Source organism: Arachis hypogaea, chromosome 6 (assembly GCF_003086295.3).
Source record: "Arachis hypogaea cultivar Tifrunner chromosome 6, arahy.Tifrunner.gnm2.J5K5, whole genome shotgun sequence".
Lineage (NCBI taxonomy): Eukaryota > Viridiplantae > Streptophyta > Magnoliopsida > Fabales > Fabaceae > Arachis > Arachis hypogaea.
In genome coordinates, this window is record NC_092041.1 from 16,716,833 (window position 1) to 16,737,159 (window position 20,327).

General features: G+C 36.3%; 3 protein-coding genes across 3 annotated transcripts; 1 reads left to right on the plus strand and 2 right to left on the minus strand.

Moving 5' to 3' along the window:
• The first annotated feature begins 7,381 nt into the window (after window positions 1-7,381).
• On the plus strand, window positions 7,382-10,123 carry LOC112805373 (uncharacterized). The gene is made up of 3 exons (XM_025847765.1): window positions 7,382-7,526; window positions 7,879-8,837; window positions 9,908-10,123. The coding sequence occupies exons 1-3, from the start codon at window positions 7,382-7,384 to the stop codon at window positions 10,121-10,123; spliced, it is 1,320 nt and encodes a 439-aa protein (XP_025703550.1).
• Window positions 10,124-13,322: 3,199 nt separating this feature from the next.
• On the minus strand, window positions 13,323-14,426 carry LOC112696253 (ESCRT-related protein CHMP1B). The gene has a single exon (XM_025748908.3). It carries the CDS (start codon window positions 14,142-14,144, stop codon window positions 13,533-13,535), a length of 612 nt encoding a protein of 203 aa, XP_025604693.1. The 5' UTR covers window positions 14,145-14,426; the 3' UTR covers window positions 13,323-13,532.
• A 3,324-nt stretch (window positions 14,427-17,750) lies between these two features.
• LOC112696254 (uncharacterized) lies at window positions 17,751-19,385 on the minus strand. Its single transcript, XM_025748909.2, has 4 exons — window positions 19,240-19,385; window positions 19,005-19,162; window positions 18,843-18,920; window positions 17,751-18,131 (listed from the first exon to the last, which is right to left on the minus strand). Exons 1-4 carry the CDS (start codon window positions 19,316-19,318, stop codon window positions 17,997-17,999), a joined length of 450 nt encoding a protein of 149 aa, XP_025604694.1. The 5' UTR covers window positions 19,319-19,385; the 3' UTR covers window positions 17,751-17,996.
• Between the last annotated feature and the right edge of the window lie 942 nt (window positions 19,386-20,327).

Below are 20,327 nucleotides of genomic sequence, written 5' to 3' on the forward strand. Positions count from 1 at the left end.
AGACATGGCATGGAAGAATGCTCAGGAATCTTACCAGAGAGTTCAGGAGGCTAAAGCAAAGTCCCGGGCCAGGGCTGGTGGTGCCAGGGCGATCATCTCTCCTCCTCCTCCTCCTCCTCAAAATGTGGGGACTCCCTCTCAGCCCATTGTGATTTCTTCTTCAGCCTTATCGCGGCCACTCCTCTCTGCCCGACTTCTTTCTGAGCCAGAGAAGAAGAAGCGCAAGACTTTAGAGTCTGGCTCTTCTTTCGATGGTGGGGTTAAGGCGGATGCTCTTGCATTCGTCCGAAAGAACATCTATCCTCATATAAGTATGGATGATGTTTCTGTTCGAAACCATCTCACCACTCTAGCTGAAGAGAGTTTTAGGGCGGCGGGTGTTTGTGGCAAGCTTTTGGATATTTTTTAGAAGACTCTTCTCAGCTCTTTGGGGGTAACCTCGAAGGTTGAGGAGCTGGAGGGGAGGCTTCTTTCTTACCAGGAGCATGAGAGGGAGTTGAAGGAGGAGGTCGCCACGCTGAGGGCGGAGAGAGATAGCCTTCGGGAGAAGGAGAGCAAGTTGCGGGCCCAATGCAATATGGAGGCGAGTTTGAGGAAGACAGCACAGGAGAGTTATCAGAGTTTATTTCAAGATCTTGTGTCTGTGAAGAAGGATTTGCTGAATTCTCAAAATGCGTATGCCGAGTTGGAGGACTCTATCGCTGATGGTGCCGAGGAGTCTTGGAGGATTTTCCTGGAGCAAGTCAGAGTTATTGCTCCCGACTTGGATCTTTCTCCTTTACATCCTGACAAAGTTGTTATTGATGGTGTTATTGTGGATCCTCCTGCCCCCGTAATCGTTTCCGAGTCAGAATTGAAGACTCGGGGGCAGAGGATTATTGAGTCCCCTCCTCATTCCAAGGACGCTCCGAGTTCTTCAGTTGTTCCTCCGACTTCCTCTTCGTCTCCTGTGGATGCCTCTCTTCCCGGTCCTGGTGGCGCTCCTCCTGATTCTGGTAATGGTGATCCGTCTACTCCTCTGCAGAAATAACTTTTTAGGGCTATATGGGGGCTCGGCCTGTGAGTCCCCCCTTTTTTAAACTCTTTATATGTTGTTTGGTGGTGTTTGGACAATTTCTTTTAGCCTTTTAAGGCCGTAAACAAAATATTTTAGAAAGTGCCCTTTTTAAATAAGGGTTTTTAAATTAACAAAATAAATACCCTTTTTTGGATAAGGGTTTAAGTTACCTCATGCGTGTATGCTTTTCTGATTTTGATTTTTTAAAGTCCCCTTGATCTTTTCCGAAAACCTTTCCTATTGGCTCGTCTGTTTTTCCGAGCCTTTCTGTTTAAGGACTTTTAGACAGCCTTTAAACTTTTTCCTAGGTTTTTCAATCTCTTTTTTGTTATTCCTTATGCCCAACCATGTTTTATTGAGTTTTTATGACTTAGGTTATTTTTGCGATGCGTTTTTCTTCTGCTCGGTTCTTCACTCCGACTTTTGAGTCGAAGTGTTTTCGAGCTTTTCTACTCGGAGTTTTGTTTCGACTTACGAGTCGAGTTATTTCCGAGTTGTTTACGATCGGCTTATATAACCTCTTTACACCGACTTGTACCTCGTCGTTTTATCCTGACGACCATCTAGGTCGGTTCATGGGATTTTCACGTTTTGTCGAGCTTAAGTCGGCGCGTTTCGTAGAAAGACTTAGAAAATAGAAGGGAACTTATAAGAGATATTGTAGATGAAAAAAAAAGATCTTTATTAATTGGGGAGGTACCTTCTTGCTACTAAGGGTTTTTAATAGCCTACTTTCCCTTAGCATCTACTATGATGCCTCGTTAAAAACCCTTCTCCAGAAAAAACCCTTTAATTTTTGGGAAAAAATCATGAAGTTGGGTAAAGAGTACATCAGGGAGTAGAGTTCGCTTTTAACTGTAGTACCTTTTCATATTACAAGCATGCCACGACCTTGGGAACTCAGTGCCGTTCAGGTCGGTTACTTTATAATAACCTTTTCCTAAAACTTCATTGACTTTGTATGGTCCCTTCCAATTTGTGGCGAGCTTTCCTTCTCCTGATTTGTTGACTCCAATGTCGTTTCTGATTAAGACCAAGTCATCCGGGGCAAATGTTCTTCGAATGACTTTTTTGTTGTACCTTGTAGTCATCCTTTGTTTCAATGCTGCTTCTCTTATCTGGTGGAGTCACGTAGAAATTTGCATGCATCTGACATGGTTGACACTTTTTCACAAATTCTGTGGCATCTTTCTACAAGGTCGGCCAGTAGAATCCAGCTCGGATTACTTTTCTGGCTAATGACCTTGCTCCGAGATGGTTTCCGCAGATCCCACTATGTACTTCCTCCAATACCTCGGGGGTTCTTGAGGTCGGTACACACTTTAACAATGGTGTCGATATCCCCCTTCTGTAGAGGATATTTCTCACCAAGGTGTAGTGTTGTGCTTCCCTTCGGATCTTTTTAGCTTCTTTCTCCTCTTTAGGGAGGATGTCGAATTTCATGTATTCGACTAAGGGGTTCATCCATCCGAGGTTTAAACCGACTACCTCAAGTACTTCTTGTTTGTCTTCTATTTTTGCTACTGAGGGTTCCTGGAGGGTTTCTTGAATCAGGCTTCTGTTGTTCCCTCCTGATTTGGTACTTGCTAACTTGGACAGGGCGTCTGCTCTGCTGTTTAAATCCCGAGTTATGTGTTTAACCTCGGTTTCTGCAAAATGCCCAAGGTGCTCCAGAGTTTTGTCCAAGTACCTCTTCATGTTTGGGTCCTTTGCCTGATACTCTCCACTTATCTGGGAGGTCACCACCTGTGAGTCGCTGTATATCATCACCTTTGTAGCACCGACTTCTTCTGCTAATTTCAATCTGGCAATTAAGGCTTCATATTCTGCCTGATTATTTGAAGCTGGAAATTCAAATTTTAGGGAAACCTCTATCTGGGTTCCTCTTTCGTCTACCAATATTTTGCCTGCGCCGCTTCCTGTTTTATTGGAGGATCCGTCTACATAGAGTTCCCATGTAGTCAGTTTTTCCTCCTGATCCCCTGCGTATTCTGCAACGAAGTCGGCGAGGCACTGGGCTTTAATTGCTGTCCGGGTTTTATACCTTAAGTCGAACTCGGAGAGCTCTATTGCCCATTGAACCATTCTCCCTGCAACATCCGTCTTTTGGAGGATTTGCTTCATGGGTTGGTTCGTACGGACTCTTATTGTGTGAGCCTGAAAGTAAGGTCGTAGCCTTCGTGAGGCTATTACTAAGGAGTATGCAAACTTCTCTAGTTTGTGGTACCTTAGCTCAGGGCCCTGTAGGACTTTACCGATGAAATAAACTGGATGTTGTCCGACCTCGTCTTCTTTTATTAGGGCTGATGAAACAGCTTTGTCCGCTACGGATAAGTACAGGACGAGGTCTTTTCCAGATACTGTTCGAGTCAGAATAGGAGGTTGGCTTAAAAACTTTTTGAACTCTTGGAACGCCTCCTCGCATTCCGGAGTCCATTCAAACTGGCATCCCTTTCTCAATAAAGAGAACAGAGGAAGGGATTTTAGTGCCGATCCTGCCAAAAATTTGGAGAGGGCTGCAAGTCGGCCATTGAGCTGCTGGACTTCTCTCACACAAGTCAGACTTTTCATTTCTAGGATGGCTCTACACTTATCGGGATTGGCTTCGATCCCTCTTTGTGTTAGCATAAACCCTAGAAACTTCCCTGCCTCCACCGCGAAGGCGCACTTTGCGGGATTTAGTCTCATCCCGTGCAACCTTATGGTGTCAAAGACTTGTGAGAGGTCTGATAGGAGGTCGACTTCCTTCTTGGTTTTTACCAGCATGTCGTCGACGTATACTTCCATTAGGGTCCCCAGGTAAGGGAAAACACTTTATTCATCAACCTTTGATATGTGGCTCCTGCATTCTTCAATCCGAATGGCATGACCACGTAGCAGAAATTAGCTCTGGGTGTGATGAATGATGTTTTCTCCTGGTCTGGCTCATACATCGGGATTTGATTATATCCCGAGTAGGCATCCATAAATGATAAGTACTGGTACCCCGAGCTGGAGTCTACTAGGGTATCAATACTTGGTAGGGGATAAGGGTCCTTGGGACATGCCTTATTTAAGTCGGTATAGTCGACACACATTCTCCATTTGCCATTCTGTTTTTTGACTAGCACTACGTTGGCTAGCCATGTTGGGTACTTGACTTCTCTGATGAAGCCAGCTTCCTGGAGCGCCTGCACTTGCTCTTCTACTATTAGGGCTCGTTCTGGGCCGAGCTTGCGTCTTCTTTGTTGTACAGGTTGGGATCCTGGATAAATCGAGAGCTTGTGGGACATGAGTTCCGGGTCTATCCCTGGCATGTCAGAGGCCTTCCAGGCGAAGAGGTCGGAATTATCTCTTAGGAGCTCGGTCAATTTTTGTTTTAGGGTTTCCCCCAGGTTGGCTCCTATATGAGTATTTTTCCCTTCCTCTTTACCGACCTGTATCTCCTCGGTTTTTCCTCCCGGTTGTGGTCGCAGCTCTTCTCTGGCCCTTGTGCCACCGAGCTCTATTGTGTGAACTTCTCTGCCCCTTCCTTTCAGATTTAGGCTTTCATTGTAGCATTTCCTCACCAATTTTTGGTCTCCCCTTACCGTCGCTATTCCCGTTGAGGTCGGGAATTTCATGCAGAGGTGGGGAGTGGATATCACTGCTCCGAGCCGATTAAGGGTAGCTCTGCCGATTAAAGCATTATATGCTGACCCCACATCAATGACTATGAAGTCTATACTCAGAGTCTTTGATTTTTCCCCTTTTCCAAAAGTGGTGTGAAGGGGCAAAAATCCTAGTGGTTTTATTGGCGTGTCCCCTAATCCGTATAGGGTGTCGGGGTAGGCTCTTAATTCTTTCTCATCTAACCCTAGCTTGTCAAAGGCGGGCTTAAAAAGAATGTCCGCCGAGCTTCCTTGGTCCACTAGGGTTCTGTGTAGATGGGCATTTGCTAGAATCATGGTTATTACTACTGGATCATCGTGTCCAGGGATTATTCCGTGCCCATCTTCTTTTGTGAATGAAATGGTAGGGAGGTCGGGTGACTCTTCCCCGACCTGGTAGACTCTTTTGAGATGTCTTTTGCGAGAGAATTTGGTAAGTCCCCCTCCCGCGAACCCTCTTGAGATCATATGCATATGTCTCTCTGGTGTCTGCGGTGATGGGTCTTTTCTATCCATATCGTCTCGCTTTCTCTTTCCATGGCCGTCCGATCTTTCTATGAGATATCTATCAAGCCGACCTTCTCTAGCCAGCTTTTCTATCATATTTTTAAGATCGTAACAGTCGTTTGTGGAGTGACCATATATTTTATGGTACTCGCAGTAATCGCTGCGGCTTCCCCCTTTTTTATTTTTAATGGGTTTAGGGGGTGGCAATCTCTCAGTGTTACAAATCTCTCTGTATACATCCACTATAGAAACTTTCAGAGGAGTATAAGAGTGGTATTTTCTTGGTCTTTCGAGACCGAGTTCTTCCTTTTTCTTGGTTTCCCTTTCCCTCTCTTTTGTTGAGGGAGGGGGCCCAGGTCGCCAACTCAGGTCTCTTAATTTGGCGTTTTCCTCCATATTGATGTACTTTTCAGCTCTTTCCTGTACATCACTTAGAGAAACAGGGTGTCTTTTAGATATGGACTGCGAGAAGGGACCTTCTCTGAGTCCATTGACTAATCCCATTATGACTGCCTCTGTGGGTAGGTCTTGAATCTCCAAACATGCTTTGTTGAACCTTTCCATATAGGCTCGTAAAGATTCTCCGACCTCCTATTTTATTCCCAGGAGGCTCGGTGCATGTTTCACTTTGTCCTTCTGGATTGAGAACCTCATCAAAAACTTCCTTGAGAGGTCTTCAAAACTAGTAACCGACCTCGGAGGGAGGCTATCGAACCACTTCATCGCTGCTTTCGATAGAATGGTCGGGAAGGCTTTGCATCGCGTAGCGTCGGAAGCATCGGCTAGGTACATCCGACTTTTGAAGTTGCTCAGGTGATGCTTTGGATCCGTGGTTCCGTCGTAGAGGTCCATATCAGGGCTTTTGAAGTTCCTCGGAACTTTTGCTCTCATTATGTCCTCACTGAAAGGATCCTCCCCCCCTAAGGACGGCTCTTCTTGTTCGTCACGGGAGTTGCGACTTTTGAGGGAGGATTCCAACTTTAAGAGTTTTATTTCTAACTCTTTTCATCGTTCCATCTCCTCTTTTAGGCTTTTTTCAGTTTCCTTTTGCCGCTCCCGCTCTTGTTCTAACTGTTCCAGGCGGCTGTGGACTAATTCCATGAGTTCAGTTACATGGGATGGTCCTTCTTTTTCTGATTCGCGCCCTTCTGAGGAGTTTACCTTCGGGTTCTTTATTCCGGAGGTGCCTTCTCTGTGCTGATTGTCAATTTCTTGGTGGAGGGTGAGGTCCACATCGTTATTGCCTGTGTCCAGATTCTCTTGCTCAGAGTCTGTTTCCACATGACCTTCTTCGTGGGATCTGTCCGCCATCGTTGAATGATCTCTCAGGTCCCCGACAACGGCGCCAATGTTACGGTGGGTAACCAGAGATTGATGGGTTAGATGACGTTGGTTGGCCCAAATGTGTGAAGGAGGAGGATTCCGAATGAACGTGAAACTCGGGAGACTTCGTCCGACTTGTTTGTATGAGGAGATGGGGGTGGTACCTGCAAAGACACTCCGATGCCTAAGTTAGCAAGGGTGTGAGCAGGTCTAGAGAGTATTGGGCTTAGAGATACCTGAGGGGTGTCAGTGTATTTATAGTGGTGAGCCAATAACCACCGTTGGAGTAGTGCCATATCTTTAGGGTGTTAACCGTCCCATTATCTTATGGAGGTTAAGATATGGCTTGATGAAGCGGTTAGAGAGATTTTAGGGGCGGTTACTCATTTGAATGAGTGTTTATCTGCCAGCTAATCTCGTGCCCGACTTCTTTAGGACAAATCGTAATCAACACCGACTTCTTAGCACGAAGGTCGGTGCTCAGCAAGGCTCAATCCTCTGGACTAAGCCTTTCTTTTGGACCTGGGCCCTTATTATTGGGTCAGGGTATGAACACCAACCAACAAATATTAGCTATCCAGCTTCTAGTAATAACGATCACCGTCAATATTTTCAATTTTCTTGGTTTAAGAAATTTCCAAGTTAGTTAGAATATTCACCAGAAAAAGATGCTACTTATTGTTTGCCTTGCTACTTGTTTAGTAAACATTATGGTGCTCGCAATGATGGAAAAAATGCATTTTTAGAGTTAGGATTTAGTAATTGGAAGAAAGTAAACAATGGAGTGAATTGTGCATTTGTATGTCACAAGGGTTCTATTCCTAATTCTCCCTATAATTTATGTGTGAAATCTTGTGATGATTTAATGGCTCATTCTAAGCATATAGACAAAGTTCTTGATAGGCATAGTAATGAAACTATTGCAAATAACTGCTTAAGGTTGAAGGCATCCATTGATGCTATTCTATGGCTTGCATTTCAAGCATGTGCATTTAGAGGCGACGATGAAAGTCCTGGATCTTTGAATAGGAAAAATTTTATTGAGTTAATTAAGCTTTTAGCTTCATGCAATTAGAATGTTAATAATGTTGTCCTTGAAAATGCTCCTAGAAATGCTCAATATCTATCTCCCGGTGTTCAAAAAGATATATTGCATATCTTTACTAAAAAAGTGCGTGCAACAATTCGAGAAGAAATTGGTGATTCTAAATTTTGTATAATTATTGATGAAGCAATAGATGAGTCAAAGCGAGAACAAATGTCTGTGATTTTCAGATTTGTAGACAAGCACAGTTGTGTTCAAGAAAGATTTTTTTGATCTTATACATGTTTCTGATACGTGTTCTTTGACATTGAAAACAGAAATTTCATCAGTTCTTTCTCGTCATAATCTTGATGTTCAAAATCTTAGGAGACAAGGGTATGATGGAGCTAGTAATATGCGTGGTGAATGGAATAGATTGCAAGCTCTATTTTTGAAAGATTGCCTTTTTGCTTATTACGTTCACTGTCTTACTCATCGATTACAATTAGCACTTGTTTCTGCAGCCAAAGAAGTTTGCTATATTCATAAATTCTTTTCAAAACTTACACTAATTGTGAATGTTGTGACTGTTTCTCCTAAACATCATGATCAGTTAAGGGTTGCTCAAGCAAATAATGTTGCAAACTTAATTGCCGATGATCAACTTGTGACAGGTAGTGGACTTAATCAAATTGGTACTTTACAAAGAATTGGAGATACTAGATGGGGGTCTCATTTGAATTCTGTACGTAGCTTGCTATGCATGTTTGATGCTACTTATGAAGTTCTTGAAAAAAGCACTGAAGAAGGTAATTTCTCCAATCATGGTGATGCTAGTGCTGCTTATGATGCTATCACATCCTTTGAATTTGTCTTTGTTTTGCATTTGATGAGAAATATTTTGGAAGTTAGTTATGATCTTTGTCAAGCTTTACAACGAAAAAAATCAAGACATATTGAATGCTTTAACTCTGGTTTCTACTACCAAGACTTTAATCCAATGAATGAGAGAATCAAGTTGGGAGGCTTTCATAAAAGAAGTTATATTTTTTGTGAGAAACATGAAGTTGAAGTTCCTGATATGAATGCATTGCATATTCCTAGAAGAGGCCGAACTCGCAAAATTGTTGACCAAATTTCAGTGGAGCATCATTACCGTGTTAATTTATTTTTTGCTGTAATTGATATACATTTGCAAGAGCTTAATAGAAGATTCAATGATAATATGGTGGAATTGCTTACTTTAAGTTCAACTTTAGATCCCAGAGATAATTATAAGTTCTTCAGTGTCAACAAAGTATGTGAATTAGTAGAATGATTTTATCCAGGTGACTTCAGTGACCAAGAGAAATTTCACATTAGAATGCAAGCTCAACATTATAAACTTGATGTTCCTAATCATATTTTGTTAACTAACTTGTGCACAATTTTGGAGTTATGTCAAAGATTAACAAAGACGGCAAATTCTTTAACATATCCTTTGATTGATCGTTTGATTCGCTTGGTATTAACTCTCCCTGTTTCAACTGCTACAACTGAGAGATCTTTTTCAGCTATGAATATTGTGAAGAATAGACTCAGAAATAAAATGAAAGATGAATTTCTTGCTAATTGTCTTTTGATTTACATTGAGAAGAAGATTGCTGAAAGATTTGACACCGATTCTATTATCGATGAATTTTATGATATGAAGAATCGACGTGTACCACTTCGTTAGTAAAAAGTATGCATATTTTGTTTGTACTTTAAATATATATATTCTCTATCGGTATATTTTTGTAATGCATCTTACATTATAATTTATTTGCATATTTCTTTAATATTATATATGTTATTGGCCTCCCACGATAAAATTTCTGGATCCGTCCCTGCCGGTAGCACTATTACTGTTCTGGTTCTGGTCTATTCTTCTATTTAATTCTGTTCCATTTACACACTTCAATTTGTCACTGCCATGCTTGTGAACGATTTGATTTAGTATATTCCTTGTCTTAAATTTCGAGAGTTGTGTTTGCTCTTGATTTCTATTCAATTCGAATCATTTGTCCTAGTGCAACCATCGTCGCTGCCTTAGGAAATTGACACTGCTGCTATTGGTTATGTTGGAATGCCACCGCTGCTGCAAATTTAGAACCAAAGAGGGTTTGTCATGTTTAATTTCTAAGTTCGACTAGCTGAGGTAGGGGATTTGTTTTAAAAATAAATGTTTTAAGTTATGAATGCCTATAAAATTAAATGAGTAACTGCAAATGATTTATGGTTGCTTTGTGTGAATAATTGTTGGAATTGAGTTGAATCATGACTGTAGTTGGTGATTGGTTTAATGATTTAATGTAGTGATTATTGACGATGTTGTGTATTTTGAAGTTATACTTGTTGCTAGTGCTTGTTGATGATGATTTTGTGTATGAAATGTTGCTATGGCTGCTGAAAATTGATTTGATGAATAAGAACTTGAGATATGTTGTTATAGATGAGATGCTGAAGAATGGATGCACCTATGATATGAAGTTGCGATATATTGAATTAAGAGTTCTTGGACAACTTTGGTTAGTCAAAAGAAAGTTAGAAATGTGGATTTAGATGAATCCTAGGCTTGAATATAGGATTTAGTGTGTGAGTTTGTTGGAAACACTTTGTGCAAAATTTCTGCAGAAATCTGCATAGTTGGCAGCAGAACGAATGACTTTTGGTTAGCAGTCCATACCTAATTTTTAGATGAAATTATTTTTCTGTAAAACTTTATTGTGTCTTGAATATTCTATAAAAATTTCAGAGAATTTGGCCAAGTGGTTTGGAAGATATGATTTTTTGAAGTTTAGTGATTGCTGCAGATTTTTCTGGTTTTCTGGTTCTGCAGTACCAACTTTGAGACACTATAACTTTTAATTTAAACAGAATTTTGAGTTGATTTCAAAAGAATTTTAAAGATCTATCAGTCTATTTTAAGTGAGTACAAGTTTCATGTTCATATCTATTTTTTATACTTAGATAAGTCTCTTGAAAGGTCGGTTGTTTGCTGGAAAATCTGAACTGGTTTATGAAAATAGGGCTCCACTTCCAATTGATAATTAATTAATCAAATGAAGTGATATGAACCTGAAACTTGTGGATTCTGAAACTTAGGGATGTTGACTGTAATCTCACCAAAATTTAGAAGCAACAGATTAGAATTGAAATTATTATGGAATTTATTAAAAATATGACTGCTGTCTATTTTCTGAATTTTTGTAAATGCAACAGCAGAATTTTAAAGCTTGTATAAAATTTAATTCTAATCCAAATTCAGTAAAACCTAACTTAAATTAAAGATTAAGATCTCTAAAATTACCTTACCAACATGATTTTAGATTAGACAAACTTAGAAAACGAAAAGAAATGTAAGTTGCCCCTAAGAAATGTTAAAGTTAAAGACAATAATATTGAGAGATATAGTGAAGAAAGAAAAATGAGGAACAAAGAATGAAATAAAAGTTGAGAATTATATTGAATGGGCCTTTGTGCCGAGTGCTAATGCGGAAGTGTTCGCCTAACTGATAGCCTAAGATTGCTAATGCGGGAATGTCCGCCTAACTGATAGCATATTGTATGTTTAATTGGGCTTTTGTGCCAAACTGCTAATGTGAAAGTGCCCGCCTAATGGATAGTCTAAGATTGCTAATGCGGGACTGTTTGCCTAATTGATAGCACTGTGCCTTACTGTGATACACATTGAACTGTCATTATAATAAGGCCTAATTAACATAGGTAACCATGATGGCAAGGTGTCTAAGGGCCTGTTTAGAAACTCTAAAAGTAACTTTTTTTAGCTTTTGACTTATGAAAAGTAGTAGTATTAATGTCTGGTACAATTTTCAAAACCATATTGCAGCTTTCTTAGAAGTTATTTAGGAATTTATAGAGAAGTTAAAAAAGATTGACTTCTCTCATAATACTACTACTTTTTATCACATTTCTGCACTTTTAGAACTAAAAATCCAAATACAAAATAACTTATTTATAAGCTACTTTTAATATAGTCATTTATTGTTTAAGCTATTTTTTCAAAAATAGCTTAATTAAGCTGTTTACCCAAACTGGCCCTAATTGACACGGTAAAAGGACCATATTCAGGGTTCACTCCGAGTAACGTCGGGTTGACGGTAGACAACCGACGCATGAGCTCATGGCCTGAGTTAGGAACAGGCATGCATCATATTGTCTGCACATTTGTATTTGATTGTGTTTGCTTATCTGGTTTCTCTATGATTCTGCTGTTTGTCTTCTTGCAATTTGTTTGTGTTGATCTGTTTGTTGTACTATTAGTTGGTGTATTGAAGTGACTGAGAATTGAGACTTGTTTTTAGCTCGAAAAGTTAAAAAAAATAATTAATTATATGAAGTAAGAGTAAAAAGTATATCCAAAGGTTTAACAAAATAGTTTTATTAAGTAAAGTTAATTATTTGCATGTTAATCATTACTTTTACGGCATTCCCATTTCCTACTGAAAACGTGTGTTTGTTCTTACCCCAAAATCTTCCACTCTTTCAGTGACACAGGTTCGGAGACTCAGTTTGAAGTTGCGGGCGATTTTGAGTTTTATTTAAGTTTTTGTGTTGAGTCATAGAATTTCCTCGCCTTTGTTATTTAAGATATTATTTTATACAGAGGGATATGACTTGTATCTGAGTTTCTTTTGGATTCTCTTGTATAATATTTATTATTATTAATAAATATGTGATTATTATTACTTGGCGTGCTTTGATGAATGAGTTTGATTAATAGAAACAAAAGTTTTCGGCTTTTTCTTAAAAATTGAAACTCGAAATCAAACTAAAGGCTCAATATTAAATAGTAAGTATAGAAAATAGGTTAGTAACACCTTGCTTTTGGTACGATCATGACGTGCTAAAAGTTAGGGCGTTACACTTTGAGTTCTTATTTACTGTTTATGACGCAAAAGCTGATGTGGAGTTACTCTTTATGATAGGTGGGCCATAAATAGTGAACAAATGAAAGGCCAATTTACTATTTGGCCGACAAAAAGTAAAGACCAACCGTTGGAGCAAAATAAAAATGAGTTCCATCATAATATATTCATTGTTTTTCTATGTTTGGGATCTGTACCTTAGGAACTGGTGGAATGGGAGCACACGAGTAAAGTGCAAGGGAAGATGCATGCATGCGGTCATGATGCTCATGTTGCTATGCTTCTCAGTGCTGCAAAGATCTTCAAAGAGCATGAAAAAGATATCCAAGTGTTTGTTTTGATCCTTCTTTTTCCCTCTAAATAATTATACGTGATGATATTTTTCATATCAGTTACAATGTTTGTGTGGTCATTATTCTCCAGTTTGCCATCTTCTCAATCTCAAGAATGTTTGTGGCTCTGCTGTTGAAGTTACTGTCTTTTTTATAATGCATATGTAAAAAAGTCAAATATGGTTGTGTTTTTTATACATGCCAAGATTGCTACAATCATTCTATTAATACATCCGTGATTGTTGTCGAAGAGAATCCTCGACCAAGATCCAAGAAACCAAGATGGGAGAATAACAACAACAAGTGTGGTGGTTCATCATCCAACATCAACTTCCAGCAGCGGAATTCATCGCATTCCACCATTCATCAACTCCCTATCATTGCATTTTCTCTTTTAACAGCTTTCCATTTTTATATCATCAATGAGAAACTACTTTCATAAATGCTATTGCAACAAAAACTAATATGAGCATTATATCATCAACATGCCTAACGGGCATATCAATCAAGCAAATTTTGAACATAAAAGCTAAGTCCGCATAATAAAACAGCAATAAGATTTTAGGAACCAAATTCAGTAAAATATACACAAACCACTCCTCTCGTTCATTCTCAACACCGTTCAGTACCAACAATCATGATCATCAACATTATTTAGTTCTAGTAATAGTAACGATAATCAACAATATAGCGTATGTAACACTGCATTCACAAAACGATTCTTCCAACCGTTCTTCAAAAAATCATAAGTTAACCTCTAGCCTTGAGCTCGGCAAGGCGCCTAGAGAGGTCGTCCTCGTCGACCTTCTCGGTCTCCTTGGCCGGCACGGCGTGCGCTGCCGGCTGAGGGAGTCCGACGGAGACCTCAAGGCCGTAATCGTCGGCGACCTGTTGCATGAGACTGTTGACCTCTCCCTCCGGCGTGGAAAGCGACGTGGATCCAGCCATGGAGCTTTCCATGAACTCAGCCTGGACCTCCATGTTAACGAACTGCTTCTCGAACTGATCCATTGTCTCCGACATCTTCTGAAGGTTTCCGGTGTTGAGCGATGACTCGAGGGACTTGACGATGTTCCCCATGGACTTGCTTATGGTGGACATCTTGGCCTGCGTGTCGAGGCGAGCGACGACGGCGTCTAGGCGCGATGCAAGGCGGAGGTAGTTCATCTGTTCCGTGCGCTTGCGGATGGCGTTCTCCGCGTAGATTCGTGCGCCGTCCATGTTTCCTTTCTCGATGGCCTTCTTGACCTTGAGTTTCTCCGATTTCTCTTCCTTCTCGCACTTTCGTGCCTGGCGCTGTAGCGATTTCGAGGTGAATTTGAGTTCCATGACCTGGTTCATCAGCTTCTCCGTGTTCCCCATGATGATTGATTCGATTCAGCGCTTCCAAAAAGGGATTATCTAGGGTTTTCTCAGAGACAAATTGGGAAATTTTGAAACAACGGGCAGAAAAATAGAAAAGAAGATAGAAAAAGTTGTATTGTGCTTTTTAATGTAGAAAACAGGGAAAGTGTATAGCATTTACCACACGGTTTGGGCTTCTTCTTCGAAACTTCTTTTTTGTTATTCTTTTCAAACTCGCACACGGCCCATTTATTTATTCGAACATGCAAAATATATTGAGCTTGGAAATATGATTACAATTATGTAACTGATACTCCTGCATCATGGTTTAGCTTAAGTATTGTTTTAGTTATTGTCCAAAAATATAATATGCACTGATGGTGTTCAGAAAATTATATTAAGGGTCCGTTTGGAAACACTAAAAAGTTATTTTTTTCAATTTTTGACTTATAGAAAGTTATATTAATGTGTTTGGTATAATTTTTTAGATAAATTTTTAACTTTTCAAAAAGTTATTTAAGAGCTTTTGAAGAAGTTAAAAAATGTGACTTCTCTTATTTTCAAAAGCTATTTTATCACTCTTATTTAATGCACAACTTTAAAACAAGGACTTCTATAATAACTATCCAAACTCAAAATAACTTATTTAAAAGTTATTATTAATAAAAATCCTTATATTTTAAGTTCTTTTTTCAAAAAAATTTATTTAAAAAGTTTAGCCAAACTGACTCTAAGTATTTTGAGCAAACTGAGTATAAGTTAAAGTAGATAGGAAGGAATAGCAAGTTCAAATAAAGCATCAAACTATAACAATAACAAAAGTGACTAGTTTAGGAATCATGAGTAATATGTAATATGTTATGTTGTTAATAAAAATTTTTGCTTTAAAATAGAAAGCATGCATGTAATAATTTTTTTCGGTTTTGCTAGTAGATAATGACTTTCGTAAATAATATGAACAATAGACTTTAAAATTAGCTTAATAAAATAAAAACACACTATATCTCTACAAAAATCACGGAAATCACAAGTGGAGAAAGGGGGTTATCGTATGCGTAACTACATTGTTCACTAAACTCATTGTCTACCTATACTTTTTCTAATTTTTTTGTATATTTGTATCTTAGAGTATGAATAATTGGTAACTTGCATGAACTTTAAATAATTAAATATGACTATAATAATATCATGAATGGTTGAACTTGTATAGAAAAAGGTGTCAAGCATGAAGTCATAACTCTTTACAATTTAGAGAGAAAGCTTAGAGTCCTGGCAATTCTAAATCTATGAATATGTTGATTGTTTAGACATTATATTGTTAAAAAAATAAAGTGCTAGTAATTTACGTATATTTTAGAATAATATATCAAGTACTATAAGCAAAGAGAGCATAATATAAATTTGTAGGAAAGAAAAGAACATATTTCAAAGGAGGAATTAGTGATTATGAAACTAAAAATAATGCAAAATAAGAGGATAAACTTTAATAATGTAGTTTTAATTGACATATTTTTGTATAGATTTTGAGTTCAATGTCTGTTGTCTAAATATTTTTTATTTAAACTTGTACATTTGGTTGAAAACAATTTAAGATATAAACATATACAACAATAATAATTGAGAAAAATAAATAAGTAATTATTGATTTTTCTGTATTTGACATCATATGTGAATACGGTAAATTATTAAATTCATCTTTCATTTACGATCGTTTTATTCTATTTTCAGATGAAATTTATGTTACTCCAATTTAAAAAAAAAATTAGCTTACTTTAATTTTTGTGATGATTAATAAAAAATTAGTTTATTTTAAATTATTTTATTATGTGTATTTAATTTTATTTTAATTTATTTATTTTAGTCTAGTTTGTTGGCGCATAACTTATTAGGCTATAAAGACATTATGTATAAATTAGATCAAATTGACTATATTATCATTAAACTTTTACAACTGATATAATATTTAATTATGTTTTTTATGTGTTTAAAATTTGTATTATTAGTTGGAGCCTCAATTTTAATTATGACTTTTTTTATTAGGGTACTCGCGCGGATTTCATGGACGAGAAGGAATTTACTAGCGCAGCCAAACAAAGAGATCAGGACGCACTTCAGGTGTGTTGGATGTTTGAGCATGTAACTTATATGATTGAGTGGAACCATGTTTTGACATTAGTTTCTGCTTTGATCAAGAGATGACAACTTGAGTCTTATATTTTTTACTTATCTTGTGTGGAGATTACTATTATCCTACAAAACGTGACATATTAGTTAGGACTAAATATTGATAGAGATCCTGTGAAGAACTGCATCAGTTCATGGGAGTAACTCTACGAGAGACGTTCTATTGAAGATTTCTGTCAACTACTGCTAGGATCTGTACTCAGATCCAATGACAGACAAACACAAAATAAGTAGAATTGTCAACCTTTTATGGTTTTGAGATACTATATATAGGTAATTGGAGGTAGAGCCAGTAGAGGAGCGTCGATGATACATCATGCAGATCATTTGAGGCATTATATTTTCGGATGTGTTTGACTTTTGCGTTCACATGAGGTAGTTGTCTTTGTTGAAAAATCTTATATGAACATGAATGTTGTCTAGAAATTCAGTTGTACTAGTGTGGTTATACCTCCAGATGTGTCGTGCCACTAATTATAGGCAACAAAACGTGGGTGGATACAGTAGACTGTTTCTCTCTTGGGCACATCATCATATATTTTTGTGTTGATATGAGGGATTTGGCTAGTCCTGATTTTCTCTTATTGAAAGGTATTCATGTATTTTTTTTATTCTGTTTCTTATTGTATAATTGAAAAATAATAGGCTGGATCAACACAAGTTGTGCATCTGTGAAGTAGTTAATCTCTTCCTTCTCTTCATTAGAAAATTTTATGGGTTTAATCTCTATATCTTTGCTATCAGGGTTAATTTGATAGGGATCTGTCATTAGGTCTCTGATCGCAGAATTTTCATAACTTTCAAAATCTACTTGCAAAATCACATTATTAAAATTTTCAGCATTTGACCTCTTTTAACTATTATCAGATCATATATTAAGTCAACTATCAACCTTTTAATATTTGTTCATGCTATTCACTTGGAGAAATATCATCACCAATATCTATAGAAGTTCCTCCACACAAATTAATCAAAAAAATAAATTAAATAATTTTAAGAAGTGTACAGTTATCTAACGATTGTGTCCATTTTTTATTAGATATATATTATCATGTAACGGATACTTAAATCACACAAATTTTTATGCAATAATATGTGACTAAAAATAATTTATTTTTTAATTTTGAGAGAGTATTGAAATAATTTTTTCTTTTTAATTTAGACATTCATGTATATGATATGTATATATTATAATATTCCTCTTCTGTTTATATATGACAACAATATTTGAGAAAGAAAAAGAACGTTTTAGATTGTATTTGAAGCTTATTTGAGGGATAATTGTTGTACAAAATTCTGTTTATTATTATTTGACATGTAATAATCTGGATTATTAATAACACGTAATCCATTTTTTAAGAAAAATTAATGTGGATCTAATACTACCATTATCCCAGATCATTAGATCAAACTTCCTGAAATTGAACAAAAAGGAATAAGAAATCTGAAATATTTGTGAAATTTTATATTATTGAAAAGCTTAACGAAAACTCTCTAAACTTCTTAATTAAATCGCACTACATTTATCAACATAGGAGAAATATCTATACAATAATTGTACTATGCTCATTTCTTTTTTTCTTCAAATTTTCTCTTCAACTTTTACATTTTTCTCATAATAGAAAATACAAATTTTGCTATTGTTTATGTTTTCCTATCTCTATATTTATGTGATAAATGAGATGATCAATGAAGCATCATGACGCTTGCAAATTCTTCATAGCTAACTTGACCATCTCCATCCAAATCTGCCTCTCTAATCATTTGTTCAGCCTCTTCATCTGTCAACCTCTCTCCCATATTCATCATTACTTGTCTCAGCTGTAAAGCATCAAAAATAGTTTCTCAGTGATCCATGATAATCTCCACTTTGTTATGATAGTATCCGTTTTGCACTAATTTAGGTTATCACATATTATTTTTTGATGATAAAAAATGTTAAAATATAACAGCTTTAACATTTTAACTAATCCCATATAACTATCTTTTTTTTTTCTAAAGACTCAAAAGAAACAATATAACATATATGATACACGGACACAGGACACGAATAGGAAACATGTTTATAAGCGAATTTCAAAATTTTATATGACACAAAGACATATATATATATATATATATAATATAATATAAAGTATTTTTTAGATAAATCGTAATAATATTTTTATATTTTTTTAATATTAAAACTTAAATAATTTTTTTATTATTTTTAATGTATTATTTTAATTATATAAAATATTTAAAATATATTTTTTAATAAATAATAATAATATATACTATTTATAGATTTATTTTAAGAATACATGTTAAGAATAAAATTGGACACGTTGACACATAATAGTATTTAGGTGTGTCAAAGTGTGTCATCAAAAGAATTTTTTATTTTTTATTAAGACACGGTTAAACAGACACGCATATCGAACGAGTGTCGATAAGTGTCATGTCCGAAATGTGTCGAAACCACAACTCAGTAAAGTGTTTGTGCTTGGTAGAATAGAACTGAAAACAGGGCAAAATTGATGCATGTTTTACCTCAGTGGCTGATATGTATCCATCTTGATCTCTATCAAATACTTTGAATGCTTCTTTTAACTCCTCAGCCAAATTTTCCTGCCAAATCCATCAAACATTAAATAAGTTTCGAAATTGAAAGACAGATTAGGCATGTTAAGCAAGGTAGAAGAAGCTAAGTACCTTCATTTTTGTAGCCATGATATTGATGAACTCTTCAAAATCTATGCTCCCACTCCCGTCAATATCAACTTCACTAATCATATGTTGGATTTCTTCTTTTGTTGCATTACCTTCCAATGATTTAATAATGGTTGCCAATTCATCCACGCTAATAAATCCTATATTCAAATCAGTTTAAAAAACAAACGAAACTAAAAAAGAAGGAGTTTGGGATAAAAAAGAAAAATATACACACCGTCATGGTCCTTGTCAATGAAGCTAAAAGCTTCTCGGAATTCAGCAACTTGATCTTCTGTCAATGCATCTGGCGCCATGAAATTAAATTATTGGTGTATGAAAACAAGAACACGATATACAATGATGAGAAATGTGTTGTTCATTGTGTTTATATAGAAACATGTATACGCGTGTGGTGTTTCTCATAGTCAAAAGAGGACCAAGGCATAGAAATTTTCCAGAAGGGTCGTCGTCGTTATAGATTTATATTCAATGTGGGAAAAGTTGATCAACAATTCATATTCACTTTCTGCTCCCATTTGATTCCAACTTCTCTTTCATCGGTCAATCAAATGCGACTTTTATAAATTTTATTTCATCACACTTGCATGCCAATCTGCAATAACTCCACGGAATTGCATTGCATATACTTGATTACTTGCATTTTTATGTAAAAGATAAATGAATTTGAATAATTTGAAGTTTAATTTTTATTATGATTTTTAATAAGAACAAACTTTTCTTAAACAACTAGACATATAATCATTTGTGTAATTTTTTTTAATTTAAATTTTTGAAAGGAGTATTATATATTAATTTTTTTTACTAAAAAAATAAGAGACGTGTTAGACATATAACTATTCATATGTTTTTTTATATTAGTTTAAATTTATGGGATAAGTGATAACAGTTAATAAAAAATAAATGAACAAAAAAAATTAAGAGTTTGAATTCTTATTGTAAAAAAAAAAGATAAATACTATTTTATTATTAGTTGAAAAAGAAACAATTTCTAATCTTCTTTTATTTTACTATTGAAATGAAAAACTATTATGCGGAGCCATTTATAAGTACGGATAACTTTTTTCAAAATATTATTTTGGACTTTAAAAACAAATAAATGAATAATGAAGAAATATAAGTAGATTGTAATAGCTTATTGTGCAGGTTATCTAAGTCCTTTATCCTTATCGGATTCTTGATATTTTTATAACTCATTAATGGAGAAATTAAAAAGCGTTTCAACATTCATAAAAGTGTGTTGTGATGACTTTTCTGATGGCTTGACTATATATAGCTTTTCATTAGTATTTCATGAACACAACC